Genomic DNA, 18,638 nt, shown 5'->3' on the forward strand with positions numbered 1-18,638 from the left:
CAACAAGATGGAGAAGGAGAGAGTTAACTTTCTGAAAAAAACTTCTGAGGGAATCTCTTAAAGCTGGAAGCGCTGTTTAAGGACAGCTACTGCTCCTTGAGCTTTTGAAAACCTTTTAACAAAATGTAGACTCTGCTACCATGGAAGGGCTCCGTATTAAAGATGGGTAAATTACAACTTTTATCAAAACAGGCCAGGTTTTATTTATAGAAGACAACTTCATGGTATTAAGCTCCAATTTAAATAATTTAAAAAACTAAAAAGAAAACAGTAACACTTACAACAATGTGAAAAATGTCATGTTAATTAATTCAGTAAGGTAATAGACAACAATGTAGCTAACCTCTGCTGACCTCTAACACCCACATTTAAAAGCTCAAATGAAGTTTTAAACAAACTACTGTGTTTCCATAACTTTCTGCTCCCAACCTGCTCATCCCACACACACACACACACACACACACACACTCTGCCTCAGGTCACGCTCCCCTCATTGCTTCTGGACCGTGGAAAGCCCCTGGTACACTTTCAGAGCTGCTGAGCTCGTACGCAGACACAGAACTCTCTCTCTCTGACCCGCTCTTCATGCTGCTGCAGGCAGATCACATGCTATGTGCAGCCTCAGCAGCAGAGGAGTATTTACTGGAGGGGTGGGGGGTACATGCCAGGACCCAAATGAATGAGTGGCATTCTGGTGACCTCCCTGGATGGCAGCGGCCCTCTGGTGTGGAGGACTGTTTTAGGACTGGATGTCGTGGCTTGTTTCTGTGTCAGTCAGCCGCAGCAGGCCAGAAAACAGCAAGATGGTTTCACAACTCCAAAGGACATCTTGGGCAGAGTAATAAAAATCCAACCAGTTCCGTTTGGCCATGAAGAGTGCTATCTCTGAGACGTGTAACACGTTGTTACCCATGATGGGCTTTTTCTAGTTTGAGAAAATGGTGAATCATAAAAACATACATATATATTTTATCTACTCATGAACAGAAATGTCCGTCACTCTATGAAACAGTTTCTGAATACCAGAAGCCAGTGGCGGATAGCTTCTCTGACATTAGGGCTTGTTTTAAATCGTAAACTTTACCACCTGTGTTTTCTTTTCTTTTTTTCACTTGAGATGTGTAACATCCAGCTTTCAGTAAACTCAAAGAAAAAGAAATTAAAAGAGGCAAAAGAAATGAAGGGGGGAAAAAAAAGACATCATTACAGTACATCATCAAAAAAACATCATTACAGTGACACTCAACTATTTGCCTCGGAGCTTTATGAGTAATACGTCTAGAATCAGAGGCCAAATATTCAGAGTTGTTACACAAAAGGAAAGTCAAGTTGCTATGGTTTTGTAAACACATAGATTTTATCCGCAAAAGGTGCTGCAAGCAAATGTTTTATTTCCCAGTAGATAAAAAGTAATAAATGAAACGCTCGGCGTTACTTGAAGCAATGCATGTGGCCTGCCTCCTTTCATGTTTTAAACTAAAATGATTTTATACTGAGAAGGGACAGAGCTGGAGCTGCTTTGGTAAAACCTTATAAATGATGTTATACACAATCTCTTGCAAGATGTGGTATTACTCAGAGAACATGTTGTGAATGACTCTCAGCTATTACCACACCAAATTGAAGTTCAATATCTATAAAATTGACTGGGTTATAACCATTTTTGTGTCTGTTAAGCTTCACTATGGCAGCCATCATGAATATGTTTGACTCCAAAAGGTAATGTGTTGTAGATGGTCATTTAATGATTACAGACTGCAGACAAACAAACACACACGTGCAAAAACCATTATAGTTTTTTTTTCTTTCAGAGGTGGGTGATAATAAATAAATCCCAATAAATCAAGAATTGTTGAATGTTTTGTTCATCAAGCTTTAAAAAATTCTTTCTGTGTTTGTGGTACTGTTTATCCGAATGTAACACTGGTGACCAGAAAAACTGGTTGAACGTGGCGTTTTGTCATTTTTCCCCACAAAGACTCAAAAAGCAGAATATAAAGCCATATATTTGTGAACTGCGCCATACAGAACATCTTGGCTTACATACTTAGTCTGCTTTACTTCTGCCTGACCTACAAAACTGCAAACCAGACGTTTTTCAAGACAGAAAGTTTATTGTGTTTATTGTCCTTTGACTTTGAATTCTGACAACAATAACTTTAGTGGAACATGACACAATGCATGAGAAGAAGACTTCTCAAATGTCACGACTGTTGAAAAAAAAAATGTGGATTTTCCAGTTTTCCAGACTAAGCTTGATGGAATTTGTTTTTCTTCAGAAACAGACCTGAAAATCCCATCCAGGAATCAGGTAACGCAATAAAACATACTAAGTTATTTAAAGCAACACTAGCATCGGAGTAATGAGCCATTCATTGAGTGACATGGTCTAAAAAATGAAGCCAGTGAAATGATGTTTTAAGAAGCAGTACCACAAGTAATATTTCTAAAAGAAAGAAGAAAAAAAAACTCCAGAAAGTTTTTCAAAGGTGTCCAAACAGAAGTCACTGATAATCTTTAAAGGTAGCAAACCATAACCAAACGCTTTCTGCATCATATTTTATGCCGATCAGCTTAGATCTGTTGTCCTTTCTCAGGAAGGCTAGCTTTTTTATTTTAATTTTAAAATAAAATACATATGCACTTAGTTTTGTAAAGGTTTAGCTACTACCTGTTCAATGTTTTTTATGTTTAAAAAGTTTGACTGATCCCAGACAGCTCAGGTAAATAAACAATGCACAATGAACAAAAGTTTGAGATTCAGGAGGATAACACTGTTTGTTAACAGTTGGCCGTTTCAGTAAATTATTAGGAAACAAACTATCGGACCCAAAGATTCAGACTTATTCAAAATCTTATCTAATAATGAGAATCAGTATGAACCAGTCTAAACAGCATACTTTGTCATATAAAGAAATAATGAAAACAAAGTGCCCACATGCATTTTTTCACAAGATAAAAGGTAATATTATTTACTTAAATTTTGAACTATTCACATGTGCCGCAACCTGTTGCCAGAATCCAACAAATTCCATTTTGGGAAGTGAAAAATGCCCCAGATATACGACTGCACATCTGTTTCATCATTTGAACAGATTTATTTCTCGTGAGTCATGCCATGAAAGTCTGTGAATTCCCCCCGCTGCAGGCCGGCGTGCAGCAACATGCAGGCATACTTGTGCAATCAAACGCCGTTGGATGCTTCCTTTGACATAACTTCACAGGAAAACCAACTCCAACGTTAGGAGCCATCGTGAAATGCAAATGGGAAGCTCGTCGTCAGCGATTTCCTGAGAACCGGATATGGCTCAGGATCAGCACACCTTGTCTTTGTCTATTGTGTTTGTGTGAAAAAGGAAGCCGTGCGGGGATGTGAGATCCAAGGAGAGGAATCCATCCCACTCATTCCAGCACTATCAGCCCTCACCGATCCTGCCCTATCAGATGGCCTCGTCCGCTATTCTTACTCACACTTTCCCACCAGTTCAAGAGTGCGGCGTGCTTCCTGTCGCACACAGGCTTTTGGTTTCTATTTTCTTTCTAAAGACAGACACACTCATCAAAGGTTCCTGCCACGTCTGAGTCCAAAAACTTGAACAAAAAAAAAAACCCAGAAAGTGAGACAGTGAGACAGACAATGAGTCAAAAATCTTGTCTGGGGTTCATGCTAACACAAATTCCTCTTCATGCAGTTACTATTTTTAAACTTCCAGCTTATAATATTACGATATACTATGATAAAAGAGATAAAGAGATGCATAATAGGTGAAAGATTTAGGAAAAGTTGCCCCATTTTTGTTTAAACCTATGTTTCTTTAGGTCCTGTTTACACCACGTTGTTTTTAAATTAAACCGGAACATTTCTGTTGTGATTCAACCATTCGTGTACACGACAACAGCGGTTAGATCGTCTGACACAGAAACGTCTTGAACCTAGGTTTCAGAGTGGAAGATTTCTGGAAACGCCTGGCATTGGTGTGAATTCGCACTTGTGCACTACGAGCTGCTGCCGTCAATAGTTCTCGTCCGCTTGCGTGAGTAGATCAACAAGAGTAACAATAACTGATAGCAGAGTACTGTTTGTGCTGCTCATCCTTTTCAGTATGTAGCAGCAACCCAATCTCACTGTTGGTCCAAACAAACGTATGCAAATTCGCCATTTTGGATGTAACTGTCTTCATGCGGGAGACTGAAACAGGCTTGCTTTTTCACATGTTGACCATTTGGGCTGTGTTACTACTTTACTTCGCAGTACAAAAGTCCTTTGGGGTGGGATGGCTTTAATCCCCGCGTCCGGCCGCCTCAGTATGATTTCTGAACGCACCGAGGCGGCCAAAAGGTGTCTAAGTCCTGGTCTGAGGCATCTTGTGAAAGAGCCTACTCTCTCAACTACCACACCAAGTTTTAGCTCAATATCTATAAAAGTGACTGAGTTGTTTGCATTTCTGTGTTGGATGTGGTGGTCATCTTCAATCAGGCTGACTTTAAAATTGAATCAGTTGTAGATGTACAGGGCAGCACTGGTTAGCGCTGTCACCTCACAGCAAGAAGGTTGCTGGATCGTCCCTCCAACTGGGGCCTTTCTGTGCGGAGGTTGTTGCATGTTCTCCTCGTGCCTGCGTGGGTTTTCTCTGGGTACCAAAAAACATGCATGATGAGTTAATTGGTAACTCAAAAATTGGCCCTAGGTGTGAGTGAGAGTGTGAATTGTTGTTTACCTTGTTTGTCTGTATGTAACCCTAGGATGGACCTGTGGCCTTTCCAGGGTGTGCCTGCCTCTTACACAATGACCACTGGACATAGGCACAAGATCCTCTGTGACCCAGAAAGGAAAAAGTGGGTAAAGGAAATGAATGATAAATGTGTATCCAATGATTACTTTCTGAGAGTTTCATTCAAAATCATCCAGTGGTTCATGAGATATTTTGATAACAAACATACACACACACACAGGTAAAAGCATTATCAAATCAGGTTGCTTGTGTTTTGCAAAATCATCATCCTTTCGCAAGATCAGACCAAAGTGGAGTCGTTTTCCAGCCCTACGTTTGCCAAAAACCAGCGCCAGCATATCAGTTTTCAAGCACAGAAGCGAAGCGTTCATGATTTGAGGCTTGTTTTTCAGCCACAGTACCTGAGCGTCTCGCAGTGACCGAGACGGCCATGAAATCATCTGTACTGCAGAGTCGAATGTGAGGCCAAGTGTTTGACAGCAGAGACCTGACTCAAACAAGTTCAGGAAACAGGTTGATGACCCCAAGCATGACAAGAGTTTGCAAGAGAATGGCTGCAAAAACAAACCAAATAAATAAATATACCAGTGTTTTCAATGATCCAGGCATGGTAAGGCACCAACCTGAGTGAAATGTGGCAGGACATTATGAGAGCGGTGCATAAATAAACACTTTAATTTGTCGTCAACGTTTGGTTTCATGAAAAACTGCTAAACTATTTAAATCCATTAAAAGTACCGTATTACTTAGGTCATGTTGTAGCAAATTAAGACAGGTTTTTTGCTGAGTTTTTCATAAGAAGTGTTTGTTTTATGTGTCCAACTGTATGTTGAAAATGAAGAAATGACATGTCAGAAACTGACTATTTGCTTTGTTTTTTTATCAGAATAATGATTACTGGATCTGTGCTAAAATGCATAGAACAAATACCACAACTAATATCTTTTTTTTACAGTGAATTGTTTCAAAACAAAATGACTTCATATGCTTTCAGTATGTCTTAATTAGTCATAAAGGTTCAAAACCTCTTTTTATTATTTGAAACTCACCTGCATGAAGCGTCCACAGTCTGCATCTAAACAGTTTTCATAAAACTACACAAAACAGGTGTTGAAAATAATGCAAATAATTACCTGTAACTTTTGTCACCTGATCAGATTTCTTTTTTAAAGTTCTCCTGCTAGTTGCAAGAAAAAAATAAAAATTTAACACTTAATTATTTTGAAGAAAACCAGTTTTATGTGAGCTTGAAGTGTTTCAGTATTTACACATTAAATCAATTACCTCCAGCAATGGAATGAAAGGAAAAAAAAATTTCTAAACCCCAGACATGGATTCATTCAGGACTGCTGCTCACCCATTTGTCTTCCCACTCCTTTATTTCTTTAAAACACAGGTTAGATGAATAAATTTAGAATCAGACTGTTTCCAGTTTTACAGCATAACTGGTAATTTAACTTGTCTCGCTGTTGTGTTTGTGCTCACATTCCCTCTAAAACCTCAAGAGACTCATGGGTTTACTTTTCTTAGCAACAACACAGTTGTGTAGTTCCCCCCCTTCTGAATATTCCATCATGCCACTTTTTTTAAAACTCGTAAAATATAAGTTTTGTTTAGCTCAAAATCTCAGCGTCCGGACAAACACAGAGAATTTGATTCATTTTAGTATTTTAAAGGTGGATTTCCTGTAACGACTTTTTGAAAGCATCCATAATTCTCAAAGCCTCGCATTCCTCTGCAAGTTCACAGGAAGTGTGCTACAATAGAGGACAAAATGACCCGAGGTGCTGTCCCCCACCGCACACATACACACACACACAGTGCAGAGGAAGTAAGGAGGTGGTGTTAAATGACACGGAGAAGCTTTTAAAAAGGTGGAGACGGCGCAGCTTCACAGTGTGGCTCTAAAAGCAAACTGTGTTTTACTTTGCTCAAACTGTGTGAGCACCTCCATGTGCTCCATGTAAACGCCACGCCTGCTTTGGTGTTATTTCATAAATTAAAGTTTAAAATCAATCTGAAACCTGACGAGAACGTGTGCTTAACTGAGGAGAACTGAAGGGCCAGACGCAGGACGGTGCATCAGCAGCTCAGTGTTATCTCATGGGGCTTATAGATTTTTATGTCTAATAAGATAACCAGCCTGAGGTCAGTTGCCACATGCAGCGATCCATTGGACTGCTGTGCTTCGATTGCGCTCGTTTTCTTTACCAAGTCGAGCTGGGGTTTCCAATTATTTTGGAGAGAATAAACGTGAATTATGCAGAAACATGACAGCACTGAAACCCCGCCAGCCAAACTGTCTCTCAGTCTGCTTCTTAAAGACATGATTAGCATGTTGTGACACACACGTCTGTTATTTAAAGCACCTGCAATAAAGGTCAGAGTCATGTTTTAAGTCCTTAAAATAGTAGTAGTTTGGTCGTACAAGGTAATAAATAGCCCTTCTGGCTCTGACAGAAATAAGGCCCGTCATAAAGATTTGCTTTTTTTCCCTTGAGGTAAGGCGTTTATCTCCTTAAAGACACAAAATTTGAGGTTTCTATAGCACACGCATGTCGGAATGAGTTGTGGTCTGGCCATGTCATGACTCATTGCACCCGTCCTTGTCTTGCTTTAGTGCGTAACCCGACCTGAGCAGTGAGGTATCAACCACATGCGCATTTAAGATCTGGACACTTAAATCAGCCGAAGAGTCAAAGCGTGGCACCCATCCTCCTGGCCTCTGCTCCACGTTGGGTACAAAGAGCCTCTGTGTTTGTGGTAACAAGGTTACAAAGGCCTCAGATTCCAGAGGACAGCTGGGCACACACACTCACTCAGACATGCATATTTAAGGCATGTCCAACAACAGGCATGTCCGCAGTTGAAAACAGCAGAGGTTCTGCTGGTGATCCGCGGTGAAAGCCAAAAGCCTGGATTCCTTCAGGTTAGTGACAAACCGTCACACTGTGTTTCATCCCTTCTCCCCTTTCTATTATATATTTCACAGCTGCGGCTGCTTTTTAGATAAACATAATACTTGCAAAACCTACAGCTGGATAAAATCTTGTGCACTCTCGGAGCCAACAGCAAAGAAAAATGCGTCTGCTTGCCACAAGATTAAACTCCACTTGATACGAGAGTTTCAATAAGCCAAGACAAATCATTTTTTCATCAGAATGTAATTTCTTCTTTTTTTTTTCTTTTTCAGATAGATTTCCAGGAATCTTCCTGGAAGGGTCCGTGGTATTCAGTGGGCGCACATTTATAAGTGCGGCGTTCAGAAGGCGCACGGCCAAGTGATTAATGCAAATAAACGGGTTCGGCAAATATTTACAAACTCAGGTAAACACACAAAAACCTCAAGACTCGGGTTTAAAGAAGAAGGCGTTAACAGAACGTTCTGCAGCTCTAACCAAACCACAAAAGAATGTGAAAACAAATCAGGAAGAACCTAAGAGAGCAGTTCAGATCTTCAAAAGTGCATTTCTGCTGAAAGGTTACAAACATCTGATATCTTATCTGTTGTAGATAGCTCGTTAGGTGAACTCAGTCTGAAGAGTTTAACTCTGAATTCACTGACGAGCTAATGGCTAGTTAGCTGAAATCTAATTTGGACTTGGCCCCACTCTGTCTTAAAGCAACTCTAGCCTCCATCATTTTATACATTTCAATTATAAACACTTAATTGTGATATTACATTACACAATAATGATGATGTTCCAGCTGGAATACAACTCCACCAGAGGTGCTACAGCAAGTTGCTGCTGCCACTAGTTGTGTCTGCAAACGACAACATAAACTGATGTAAATAACCATAAAATGCCAACTTAATGGCAAAGTAAAAGTAAGATATTAATTGTTCTTAACACAACAACCACACTTCAAACTATCTAAACTATGTCTTTAAGACTAATCTACTATCTGACTGCTTTATGGAATACAATTTATGGCATTTACAAAATATTTTGATGTTTTAACCCAATTACAAAAGAATGGAAGATTCAAACTGGACAGATTTAGTTTTTTTCTGGGTTTAAACTATATTTGCCTGCTTGGATAGCCTACACACTAAAAACTGCTGGGTTAGTTTGATAACTCAGTGGCTGGGTTACAGCTGATGGGTCATAGGTTGGCTTGGCTTCACCAAATACTAAGTCGAACAGTCTGACCCAGCCATTCTTCACAGACGGCCATTTTAAACTAAATGAAATCTGTTTGGACCTCTGCTTTAGGATACAATAAGTAAAAGTTAAACTAACTTGTAACATATTTAACCTGGTTGGCTTTGGTGATAGCGTTAGTTTTACAGTGAGTTTGGTTTCCTAAATTAACATTAGCTGATGTTAGCTAGCTGATGCTAACTAACACCAACTCAGCTTGTAATTATCTAATAACCCTGATTTTGGCTTGAGCTTATTAATTCAGCTTTTTAGTAGCCTCAGATTAGCTATTTCACCCCAATTTTTAAGCAGAAAACACAAGGTAAAACTGATAACCTGCTGAGTTAAAACCACTCAGACTCAGTCCAAATTTAACGCACTGGGTCAAAAAGTTAGGTTGTTTTTAACCCAGCTGTTTTTAGTGTGTATTCTTAAGCACAACATCTAAATACATATTTAAACACTTGGACCTTAAAGTGACTGTTTCTGTACTATAGTTTAAATCTACATAAAAACACTTAAGTTATTATAAGTCGGTCTAATATATGACTACGCTGCACATCCGGGGCTTTTTAGTTTGTGTTCACTTTTTTCCATATGTATGTTTTTTCTTTTTTTTTAAAAAGCAGCATTTTTATATAATGCATTGCTCCTTTATCTAAAGTAAATCATAGTTTTTCCCCAAGCACAGTTAGAGAAGTTCACGCTGAAAAACTCCGTCTTTTGGGGGTGGTGGTAGGGTTTGTTCCATAATTAACAAAGAGTTTATCTCCCTTTATATTGACACATTCTCTTAAAGCTATGTAAAACATTTTTCTTTTCTCCAACACAGCTTTTTCATTCCTCTAATGAAGCTCCCCTCCTCCTCCTCCTCCTTCTCTTCCTCCCTCCCGTGTGGTTTTTTTTTTTTACGCTTTTGATCCCCGAGGGACCTCGCGTTTCGCATTCCTGACATTCCGACCTCAGCTCAGTCCCTCCTCGGTTACTTATTATCGCCGCCTGCTCTCTCTCTCGCCCCATAATCGTTTCGCAGCGAGCAAGAGGAGCGAGGCAGCTGCGCCCGACAACATGAGACCCGTTTAACTCGACGGAAATATTGGGGAAAAAAGAAGCCGGAATCTGACTGCGCACCGAGGCGTTATGATGAGCGCGTGAGCTGGTGAGAGGCGCCGCTGTTATCTCCCTTTACCACCACAGAGAAAACAAACAAACAAACAAAAAACAGGATAACTCAGGGTTCTTGTAACTTTAAGTTAAAACTTTTGAATCTGGAGTGTGTTTTGTTACTGTTTGGAGTGTTTTTTAGAGCCGAACCATGAATGTAAAGTTGTTTTACGAAGCGGTTTTGTTGCGCTTTTTTTTTTTGAGAGAGAGCGCAGGATTTTTTTTTTCTGTTTTGCCTGCTGTGACAAAAGTGTCCACATCGCATCGTTGTCGCTGTTTGTACAGTAAAACCATGGTTTCACAGTTTCTACATGTTTCTTTGTATGTAAAATGATTGTTTTGTTTAAATACTGTGCGTTTGGCAGTTTTATTATTAATATGAGCATGTTGCCTCGTTATCTAATTGTCTGCATTTCTGTGTTCCAGGTTCACAGCTGATTGATTTAAGCATTTTCACACTGAGAAGAAGAAGAGAGGACTTTACTTAGACTCAGAGGGAAAACTTTGTTCACACTGTACTATGTCGTCCACTGAGGAACCGTCCGGCACGGTCCTGCACCGCCTCATCCAGGAGCAGCTCCGCTATGGAAACCCCACAGACACCCGCACCTTGTTAGCCATCCAGCAGCAGGCCCTGCGTGGAGGCAGCGGAAGCAACAGTGGACCCAGCAGCGGCGGCGAGATGAGCAGGAGCCCGCGCTCCTCGCTGGAGAGCCTGACCCTGGAGGACCCGGCGCTGCCCCAGCTCTCCGCGAGGCAGGAGCCTCAGGGCCAAGAGCACCAGGGCGACTACCACCACTCGGAAAGCAGCTACCAGCTGCACGGGGAGAAGCTGCCGACCTACGAGCAGGCCAAGGCGCACTCCCAGTACCTGTCCTCGAACTGGGCCCACAGGCAGCTCCACGAGGGGCAGCTTCTGCCGCACGACGGGACCTTCCGCCAGGAGGCAGAGCTGCTGGAGCAGAAGTGCGGCCACGTGCGCTCCCTCAGCGAGCATCTCATGCAGGTGTCTCTGGAGAGGAGAGACGCAGCAGCTAAAGCCGAGGCCATCAAGGCCAACTCTCACAGCTACCCGGAGCTTCCTTACTACCCGCCGCAGTACGTTCAGAGCACGGGGCAAAGCGCGGACAAGCGCAACCCGCCGCCAGAGTACACCGCCCCCATCCAGGGCCAGGGATTTATCCAGGAGCCCGTGCAGCCTCAGCAGCACAGGTAGAGAAGGCCAGCTCGGTTCACATCACCAAACCCGCCTTTTGAGCGTTTGTGTTTTCCAGACTGCTTGAACATGACATCACATTCTTTGGTATTATTTTTCGAGCCCGCCCAATCCTCGCCTTTGTGTTTCACATGCGTAAACACATACTTATGGATGTGAGTCACGCTGTAGCACCACATCACATTTCGAAATACTTACAGAGGAACAAGTCCGGCCCTGTAAATGTTTGTAATATTTGGCATTCAGCGGCGGAATACTCACAGAAGTAGGCAAACTATGAGCCACATCTCAGGCTTTTACATTTTCAACAACTGCTGGAGCTTATCTGTCAGCTCACTGATGGCAGTCTGGATCTATTTCACATCTGTAACTCTCTAGATGTCTTCTCATGCTGCTCAAGTGGCCTCTGCTGACAAACCATCTCTCTCATAGGTATGTTCAGTCGGCTCAGCCAGCAGAAGCCCCCGGCTACAACACGTTCGCCAGCCTGCCCCCTGCTGGCTTGGAGGAGCCCAACCAGATGGAGCTGCTAATGATGGAAAATGAGAGGCTGAGGCAGGAGCTGGAAGCTCACAGGGAGAAGACTGGCCGCATTCAGAAGGTGAGAAGCCGACAGCTCTCGCGGGTCGGGACGAAGACACTTAAAATGTTGGGTTAAACTTTAAAATTGAAAGAGGTCCCATGTACAGTTTATCCCAAAATACAAGAGGACGTGTTGCCACAACATCCATCTTTGTGGATGCTGAACTAACAGGCAGTAAAAAAAAGAAAAGGCAAATGAACGTCCCAGTTTAAAGTAAATTGCTTGGTGAAAGTTCAGACAAACATTCCTCGGCTTCGTCCAGCTGCCTCTGAAACACAACGCCGCTCGACAGTTGCCTCCCCGGTATCCAACGGCAGACACACCCCTTCATTTGGACAAACATATGAGATCAGCAGCTGCCACCTTTCTTACTGCAGGGCCGCAAACAGAGGTCGCCGCCTGCTACTGTGTTTACACACTCCCTTCATTGTGTGGCTGACATAGGGGAGGCCTGTGTGTGCTTTAGTTTCAGGGAGGCCGGAGGTAGTCAGAGTAATGTAGGCCTCGTCGCACAACAGTTGCCTGGGGTTTGACCACCCCCTCTAGTGAAAGGTTATTTTTAAAAGGAAGCAGCAGTTCTTCCAGTGCTTTCACTTTAAATACTCCTCCTGCTTTTTTACCGTCTAATCAAACATTCCCAAAGATACTTGCTCGGCGTGGTGAGAACAGCCTCGGCGACACTTGACACCTTGACCAGTTTGCCGTAAATTCGTCTCCGCTCTCCGTCGGAGTTATGTCACATGGCCCTCGCCTTGTCTCAGCCCAAAAGAATGATAATTGCCAGGGTTGGAAAGTTTTTCCCGTCGGGCCGCAGCCCTGAGTAAACATGCCTGAGTGACTGCTGTAATGGTGGGTGTCTCTTTGCTGTTTCCACAACCCAGGCTCAGGCATGTACACCTTCCCTCCGCTGGCAGCCGTCCCAAGCGTTTTTATGCGTGTGTGAAAGAGAAAGAGACAGTCTCTGTTTATGAGCATTAACTTACGGTGGTGTTGTACACACACACACATACACACACACACACACACACACCTGGAATTGTGGCTATCAGCTCTCAGGAATGCAGATATAAATCAGTCTCGCAGGGAGTGGTGCAGGCTTGATTTCCTTCTCAGAATTAAACTGCGCACACATTCACACACTTGTGTGGACTTCATAAAACATCACACGCTGGCTTCCATTAATTTCCTGGAGAACTGCTCGTATTCTAAACTAGATAAGCCAAACTTTAGTCTAAGTTACTCGAGTAATACCTGGACCCCACACTTACAGCTATATATGCACAGTAACAACATGAATTAACATTCCAGCTCCTCTTTGGCATGTGATGTGGGCTAACCCCAAATTCTTCTTTTCTTTTTTTTGCTTGTTCTTTTCTCCTCTTTTCCCAACCCTCCCCTACCTCTCCTCTGCTCTCAGCTGGAGCAGGAGATCCAGCGTATTTCTGAGGCCTACGAGACAATGATGCAGGGCAGCAGTAAGAGGGAAAACCTGGAGCAGACGCTGAGGAAGCGGCTAGTGGCCGAAATCAGGAGGCTGCAGGATTTCAACAGAGACCTGAGAGGTAAAAAAAAACGTCCCAACGGCAACACAGAGGCTGAATGCAGCAGCGCCAGATCGAACCGATTTATAGTGTGCCATTTGAACTCATTCAAAAACATTTGCTGCGTTACAGAGAACCTGGACAACGCCAGAACCCACGTCGCAAAAGAAGTAAAGGCCGCCGACCATAATCAACACATCATGGCAAAACTCCTTGAGCAAAGTGAGTATGTCCCCTTGTTAGGCAGTTTATTTCCCCCCTCCTGAATTATTATGCATAGTTGCAGCATAGCATGGGGCCCCTTTTTTTTTGGATCTAAGGGTATTTTTGCATGCAGGAATTTCACTTGCATAACCTCAGCTTATACGCTAAGAAGGCCTAATAACAGGGAATTCAATCCACGCAGCTCTTTGCAAAAGGAAATGAAGCGTTTCTTAATCACAGGGCAGCCGTGGAAGTGGTAGGAATGAGGTTTCCCCCCCACCTGTTGTGAGTGTGATTTATAGTGTCTGTTTGGGGAACTGGACTCAAGCAGAGTGCTGGTGTTTGTATGGCCTTGATGAGGAATGTTCCAAGCTATGTGGGTCAAAGGGATGGGGCAGCTTTCTCCCCCCTCTTCCTCCTCGTTCTTCCTCTCAGCATTCCAGGAGTGCTTTGCTAAATGAAAAACACAAGCCTCCACGCAGCAGCAACTCCATTTCTTGTTACATTGGTTTTTAGAAACAGATTGAAGCTGTTTCATATGACCACTCGCACACGACACGTAGGCACCGACGCGTACTTAACCCGACCCGCCTCTGCTTTTTTTTTTCCCCCTTTCCCCCAGACGAGGAGCAGAACCACGAGCGCGAGCGTGTCGAGCGCGAGCTGCAGCGCTTGCGAGTGACCGCCGAGGAGCAGGGCCTCAGGGCGAAGCGGCTCGAGGAGGCCCTGGAGGCAGCTCGGGGACGCGGCCGCCAGCTCGAGGAGGAACTGAGGAGGAAGAGGGCGTACGTTGAGAAGGTGGAGAGGCTCCAGAGTGCTCTGGCTCAGTTGCAGTCCACCTGTGAGAAGAGGGAGAGCCTGGAGATGAAGCTGAGAACAAGGCTGGAGCAGGAGCTGAAGAGTCTGAGAGCACAGCAGGTAAACCTCGTGACCCACGGCAGCGTCGGCATGTTGCTGTTTTCTGATGCAGCAGTGGGCTAAGTACCAAATGTGTCCTGTATTCACTTCAGAGGCAGTCCCAGCCCCCAGGATTGACCATGAACTCGCTCCAGGAGCGGCTGCGTGAGCGCGAGGAGCGGATCCTGGCCCTGGAAGCCGACAAGGTGCGCTGGGAGCAGAAGTACCTGGAGGAGAGCACCATGAGGCAGTTTGCCATGGAGGTGGCTGCCACTGCTGCTGCTCAGAGGTACCTTTGTTTGTCTTCACGTTCACCGGGACACTTTGACTGCACATGCGTTCCAGTTTGAATAAAACAAACATATTTTTTTTCTTTTGCAGAGACACCACCATCATTAACCACTCGCCCTGCCACTCCTCGAACAACAGCTTCAACGAGGACCTGCCCGTCGCCGACCACAGGAACCAGGAGATGGAGAATAGGTGCTTATTTGTTTTTGTTTTGTTTGTGACAGAACTAAACTTCATGTTTGATTCTTGATTTTCTAACACATTTCATTCTATTTTCTCCACAAAAGGATCCGTGCTCTTTATGCTCAAATTTTGGAAAAAGATGCTGTGATCAAGATCCTCAACCAGCGGCTGCATCAGGATCAAAATGTGAAGGATGAGCGGAGTTTCCGAACCAACCTCCTAAACACAGGGGCTCCTCTCCGACCGGCCTCCTCCACTCCCTCCATCTGCACCTACAGCAGTACCGGCAGAGGTGAGCAGTTACTTTCGAAGCCATTAATGTGTGTATAACTTTACGAGATACCCAGAATACCCAACGATCTGTCACTGACATTTTCTGTGATGTGTTTTTTTTTTTTAGGTAAGAATCTGCTTGACGATCAAACTTTGCCAGTCTGCCAGTTCTCTGCCGAGTCCGAACCTTCCACGCTAGAACGGCAGCTGGAGGGAGCCGCATCCAAAGAGGCCGCCAGCACAGCTAAGCTAAACAGCGGTGAGTTTTGCACCAATGCTCCCCGTTTAAAAATGTAAGATGTCCTTCATTTTTCACACACACGGAGCGCAGAGAGCCATCAAACCAACCTCCACGAGTTCTTTACAAAACGGGCGCCCTTTAGGTTTGGGCCTCCCAGATCCTCACACTGATTAACCATCAACCAGCTGGTCGTAGTGACCATCCAGCTTATAGTTTTACAATGTCTGCTCTGTGGAATGTGCTCAGTTAGGAAGTAATGCGGTTCTATCGACTAAGCACATTCACCAGAGTGGAAAGTGTCAATTAATCTTTAGTCACTTGCACTTTGAGCTCGCTCGTTCAGCCCTAAAACATTCAAATAATAACCTGTTTCTTCTCTTCTTTTTCTTTTTTGCTTTCAGACAAGACAGCAACTAAGACGGTGCTGTTAAATCCCTTCGAAGGCCTGGATGATCTGGAGCCGGAGGCGGTGGAGATCTTCATTTAAAGAGCCCGAAGATCGATTTGGAACGAGGCAGAGGGGAAATAAAATCTCGACTATCTGTGAAGACTGCAAGACTAAAGACAGATTACTGGATGCAAGAATGTTTAACAAAAAAAGTGTGTGAGAGAGAGAGTGTGTTACTTTAAAAAAAAAAAAAAAAAAAGGACTGTTTTCACATTTTAGTGACAGAGCTGTGCTCCGACCTACTTTCTTCTCACTGAGCCGGACGGCTGCAGGCGGCTCTGCCCGGCACAGTGAGAAAACATGAATCTTCTGAGGTACTTGTTGGACAGTATTGTGGATTCTAATACATATTCTCAGAGTATATGCCAAAAAAGAAATATTTATAGAAATCTATCTCTACGTATACATAAAGAAAATGCTGCTTCCCCCTCTTTATTATCCCCTTTTATTATAATTTTTTTTTTTCCCCAGTTAAAAATCTGCATCTAATCTGGTTTCCACATTCCCTAAATATTAACCCAAGCCTCGTGCTCGTCTAGATAAACATTCAGTTGAGGGTTAGCTATGCGACCTGCATTCCCCTTCTTTTATTTAAAAAAAAAAAAGTGGATTAATCTCATTCCTGTCACAGAAGATGGATGTCTCTGTAGAAGACCGCCCTGACGTTTTAATAATTTAAACAGAAAAGGAGATTTAAAACTCTCCCTGGTCATGTTTCCTCAGCCTGAGTAGCTGGTTCCACTCAGGTTTTTGAGCTATGTGAACAGCGAGATGCTTAATATATGATTTTATTATTATTATTATTATTTTGTAAGTTTGTAGTTTTGGGATGTAAATTTGTGGTGTTGAGTTCCTCCTATTCCTCCCCTCTCTCCCAGTATGCTTGCTTGTGTTATATCGAGTGTGTGCCCCGACGCGGTGATCCCGCTGGTTCGGTTCCCACTGAGGGGCAGCGAGGTGTTCCGTCTGTTTTTGTTTGTTTGTTTACTGTGAGCTTTGAACTAACAAACAGGTTCATTAATATTATTATTATTATTATATATTTTATACAGATCTTGTTATTTTAGATACGGTAGTGCTTTCAGGAGAACGCCAAAGAGTTTGTGTATGTTGTTTGTAAGTTATGTGGCGACAATCCCGTCAAGCCGGACACGACTGACAGCGCGTCGTCCTCGAACAGACATTTCTGTGAACTTAACATTGTGAAAGTTTTCACAGGTGAATTCATGCAACATTTCATAAAGCAATAAAAACGTTTTAATATACATTAACAGACTGGTGCTTTATTGCTTTTTTTTTTTTTTTTAATTACAAGAAGTAAGCAGGGGAAGAACTCGTGGCCTCATGGGTCCAAATGAAATCGCCAACATCGTTCAGGTGTTAAAAAGTACAATCTTTATTTAGAAGCAAGTTGGGTTTTTTTGGCTTTCTGTCGTTGCTCCCCCCTTCTGTGTTGCCGTCATCCAATCTTCTCGTTCCTGCCCCCCTCCCCTTGTTCCAGCACAGAAACGAGCCCTCTTCATTAATGAATACCAGAGCTGCATTCTTTCAGGTTCAGCTTTCTCGGGTGGCCTGCTTTCTTGTTCTCTTCTTGCCACGGAGAGCGCGCTGCACATAGATCACATTCTCGGAGGGACACGTAACCCTATATGCCACAAAGACAGGTTTTGCTAAGATTAGGCGCTAAAGCCGGCCGAAAAATTCCAGGCCACCGATGCATTCCTAAACTCCCATTTATTGCTCTCAATTCAGCCCCCCACCCAAAAGTGTTTATGAGCAGTTATCGGACGTGCCACTGGATATGATGAGGGGAGAATGGATCCCTCCGATGCGCACGTGACAACAGGGCCACAGATATCGACCTGAACCAGTTTGAAGCGGCTGACAATGAGGCCTCCAAGCTCAAAGCACAACGCAGCAACGAGAGCGGCAGTGCCGAGGACGGTGGACGTCATGGTCAGTCTCAGCCCGCGTTTATATGTCCCCAGATTACTGCCGCAGGTTGAAAGTTTGTGTCACAGAACGCACGACGACCTCCACGCGACCCTGAACATCACTGCGTCATTACGCACACACCTCCAAGAAGTTTGAAGCGGTCCCCACCCATCGAACACTAAAAGTCATGAAGACATAGGTGTTGTTTTTGAAAAATAATAAGAAAAGGAATAAAAAAAAAAAAAAGAGGCTGACACACAGATGGTTCTGCTTGGGTTTTGTGCTGGTCCCAAAAGAATGATCTGTTCTGACTCATGTGTTTTTGATCTGTTTTGGTTTGTTTCACCTTAATTACTTGTCGGTTTATCACCGCAGTGAAGTTAGTTTCAAGTTGGATATTCGATATTCGAGCTCCGCGGAGTTAGCGGCGTCCAGCTCACGGCTGCCCCGAAACAGGAGCGCTAATGTCGGCCAGCCGTTCTCTGCCGGCCCCTCCTCTCACGCGCGGTGGTTCACTTAGGGACCGTCAATAAATTTTCCTAACCCTTCGCTCCTGAAAAACAAATATTAATATATTTCTCTATATTTTATCCCATTTGAACCCTTTTTTATATTTTTTAGATATATGTTTGGTGAAAATTTATCATTTTTCTACAATGGCTTCCAGGTCATGTGACCCACTGACTCAACATCAGTCTGATATTATTCTACTACTCTAAACAGATGTGGCACAGTCCATTTTGTATCATTTGAACCTTTTCTTTCTTTCTTTTTTTTTTTTTTG

At 43.3% G+C, this 18,638-nt stretch overlaps 1 protein-coding gene and 1 long non-coding RNA gene across 2 annotated transcripts; one reads left to right on the plus strand and one right to left on the minus strand.

Annotated features, from left to right (window-relative positions):
* Nucleotides 1–1,224: 1,224 nt before the first annotated feature.
* On the minus strand, nucleotides 1,225–11,698 carry LOC119618069. Its single transcript, XR_005234586.1, has 3 exons — nucleotides 11,520–11,698; nucleotides 4,719–4,815; nucleotides 1,225–4,631 (listed from the first exon to the last, which is right to left on the minus strand). It is a non-coding gene; the product is annotated as an uncharacterized LOC119618069 (long non-coding RNA).
* amotl2b (angiomotin like 2b) lies at nucleotides 9,877–16,548 on the plus strand. Its single transcript, XM_017422564.3, has 11 exons — nucleotides 9,877–10,037; nucleotides 10,469–11,254; nucleotides 11,691–11,859; nucleotides 13,259–13,403; nucleotides 13,515–13,604; nucleotides 14,209–14,504; nucleotides 14,597–14,772; nucleotides 14,865–14,966; nucleotides 15,062–15,249; nucleotides 15,358–15,489; nucleotides 15,873–16,548. Exons 2-11 carry the CDS (start codon nucleotides 10,563–10,565, stop codon nucleotides 15,956–15,958), a joined length of 2,076 nt encoding a protein of 691 aa, XP_017278053.1. The 5' UTR covers nucleotides 9,877–10,037; nucleotides 10,469–10,562; the 3' UTR covers nucleotides 15,959–16,548.
* The last annotated feature ends 2,090 nt before the right edge of the window (nucleotides 16,549–18,638 follow it).

The sequence above is a fragment of the Kryptolebias marmoratus genome, linkage group LG20, assembly GCF_001649575.2.
Source record: "Kryptolebias marmoratus isolate JLee-2015 linkage group LG20, ASM164957v2, whole genome shotgun sequence".
Classification (NCBI taxonomy): Eukaryota; Metazoa; Chordata; class Actinopteri; order Cyprinodontiformes; family Rivulidae; genus Kryptolebias; species Kryptolebias marmoratus.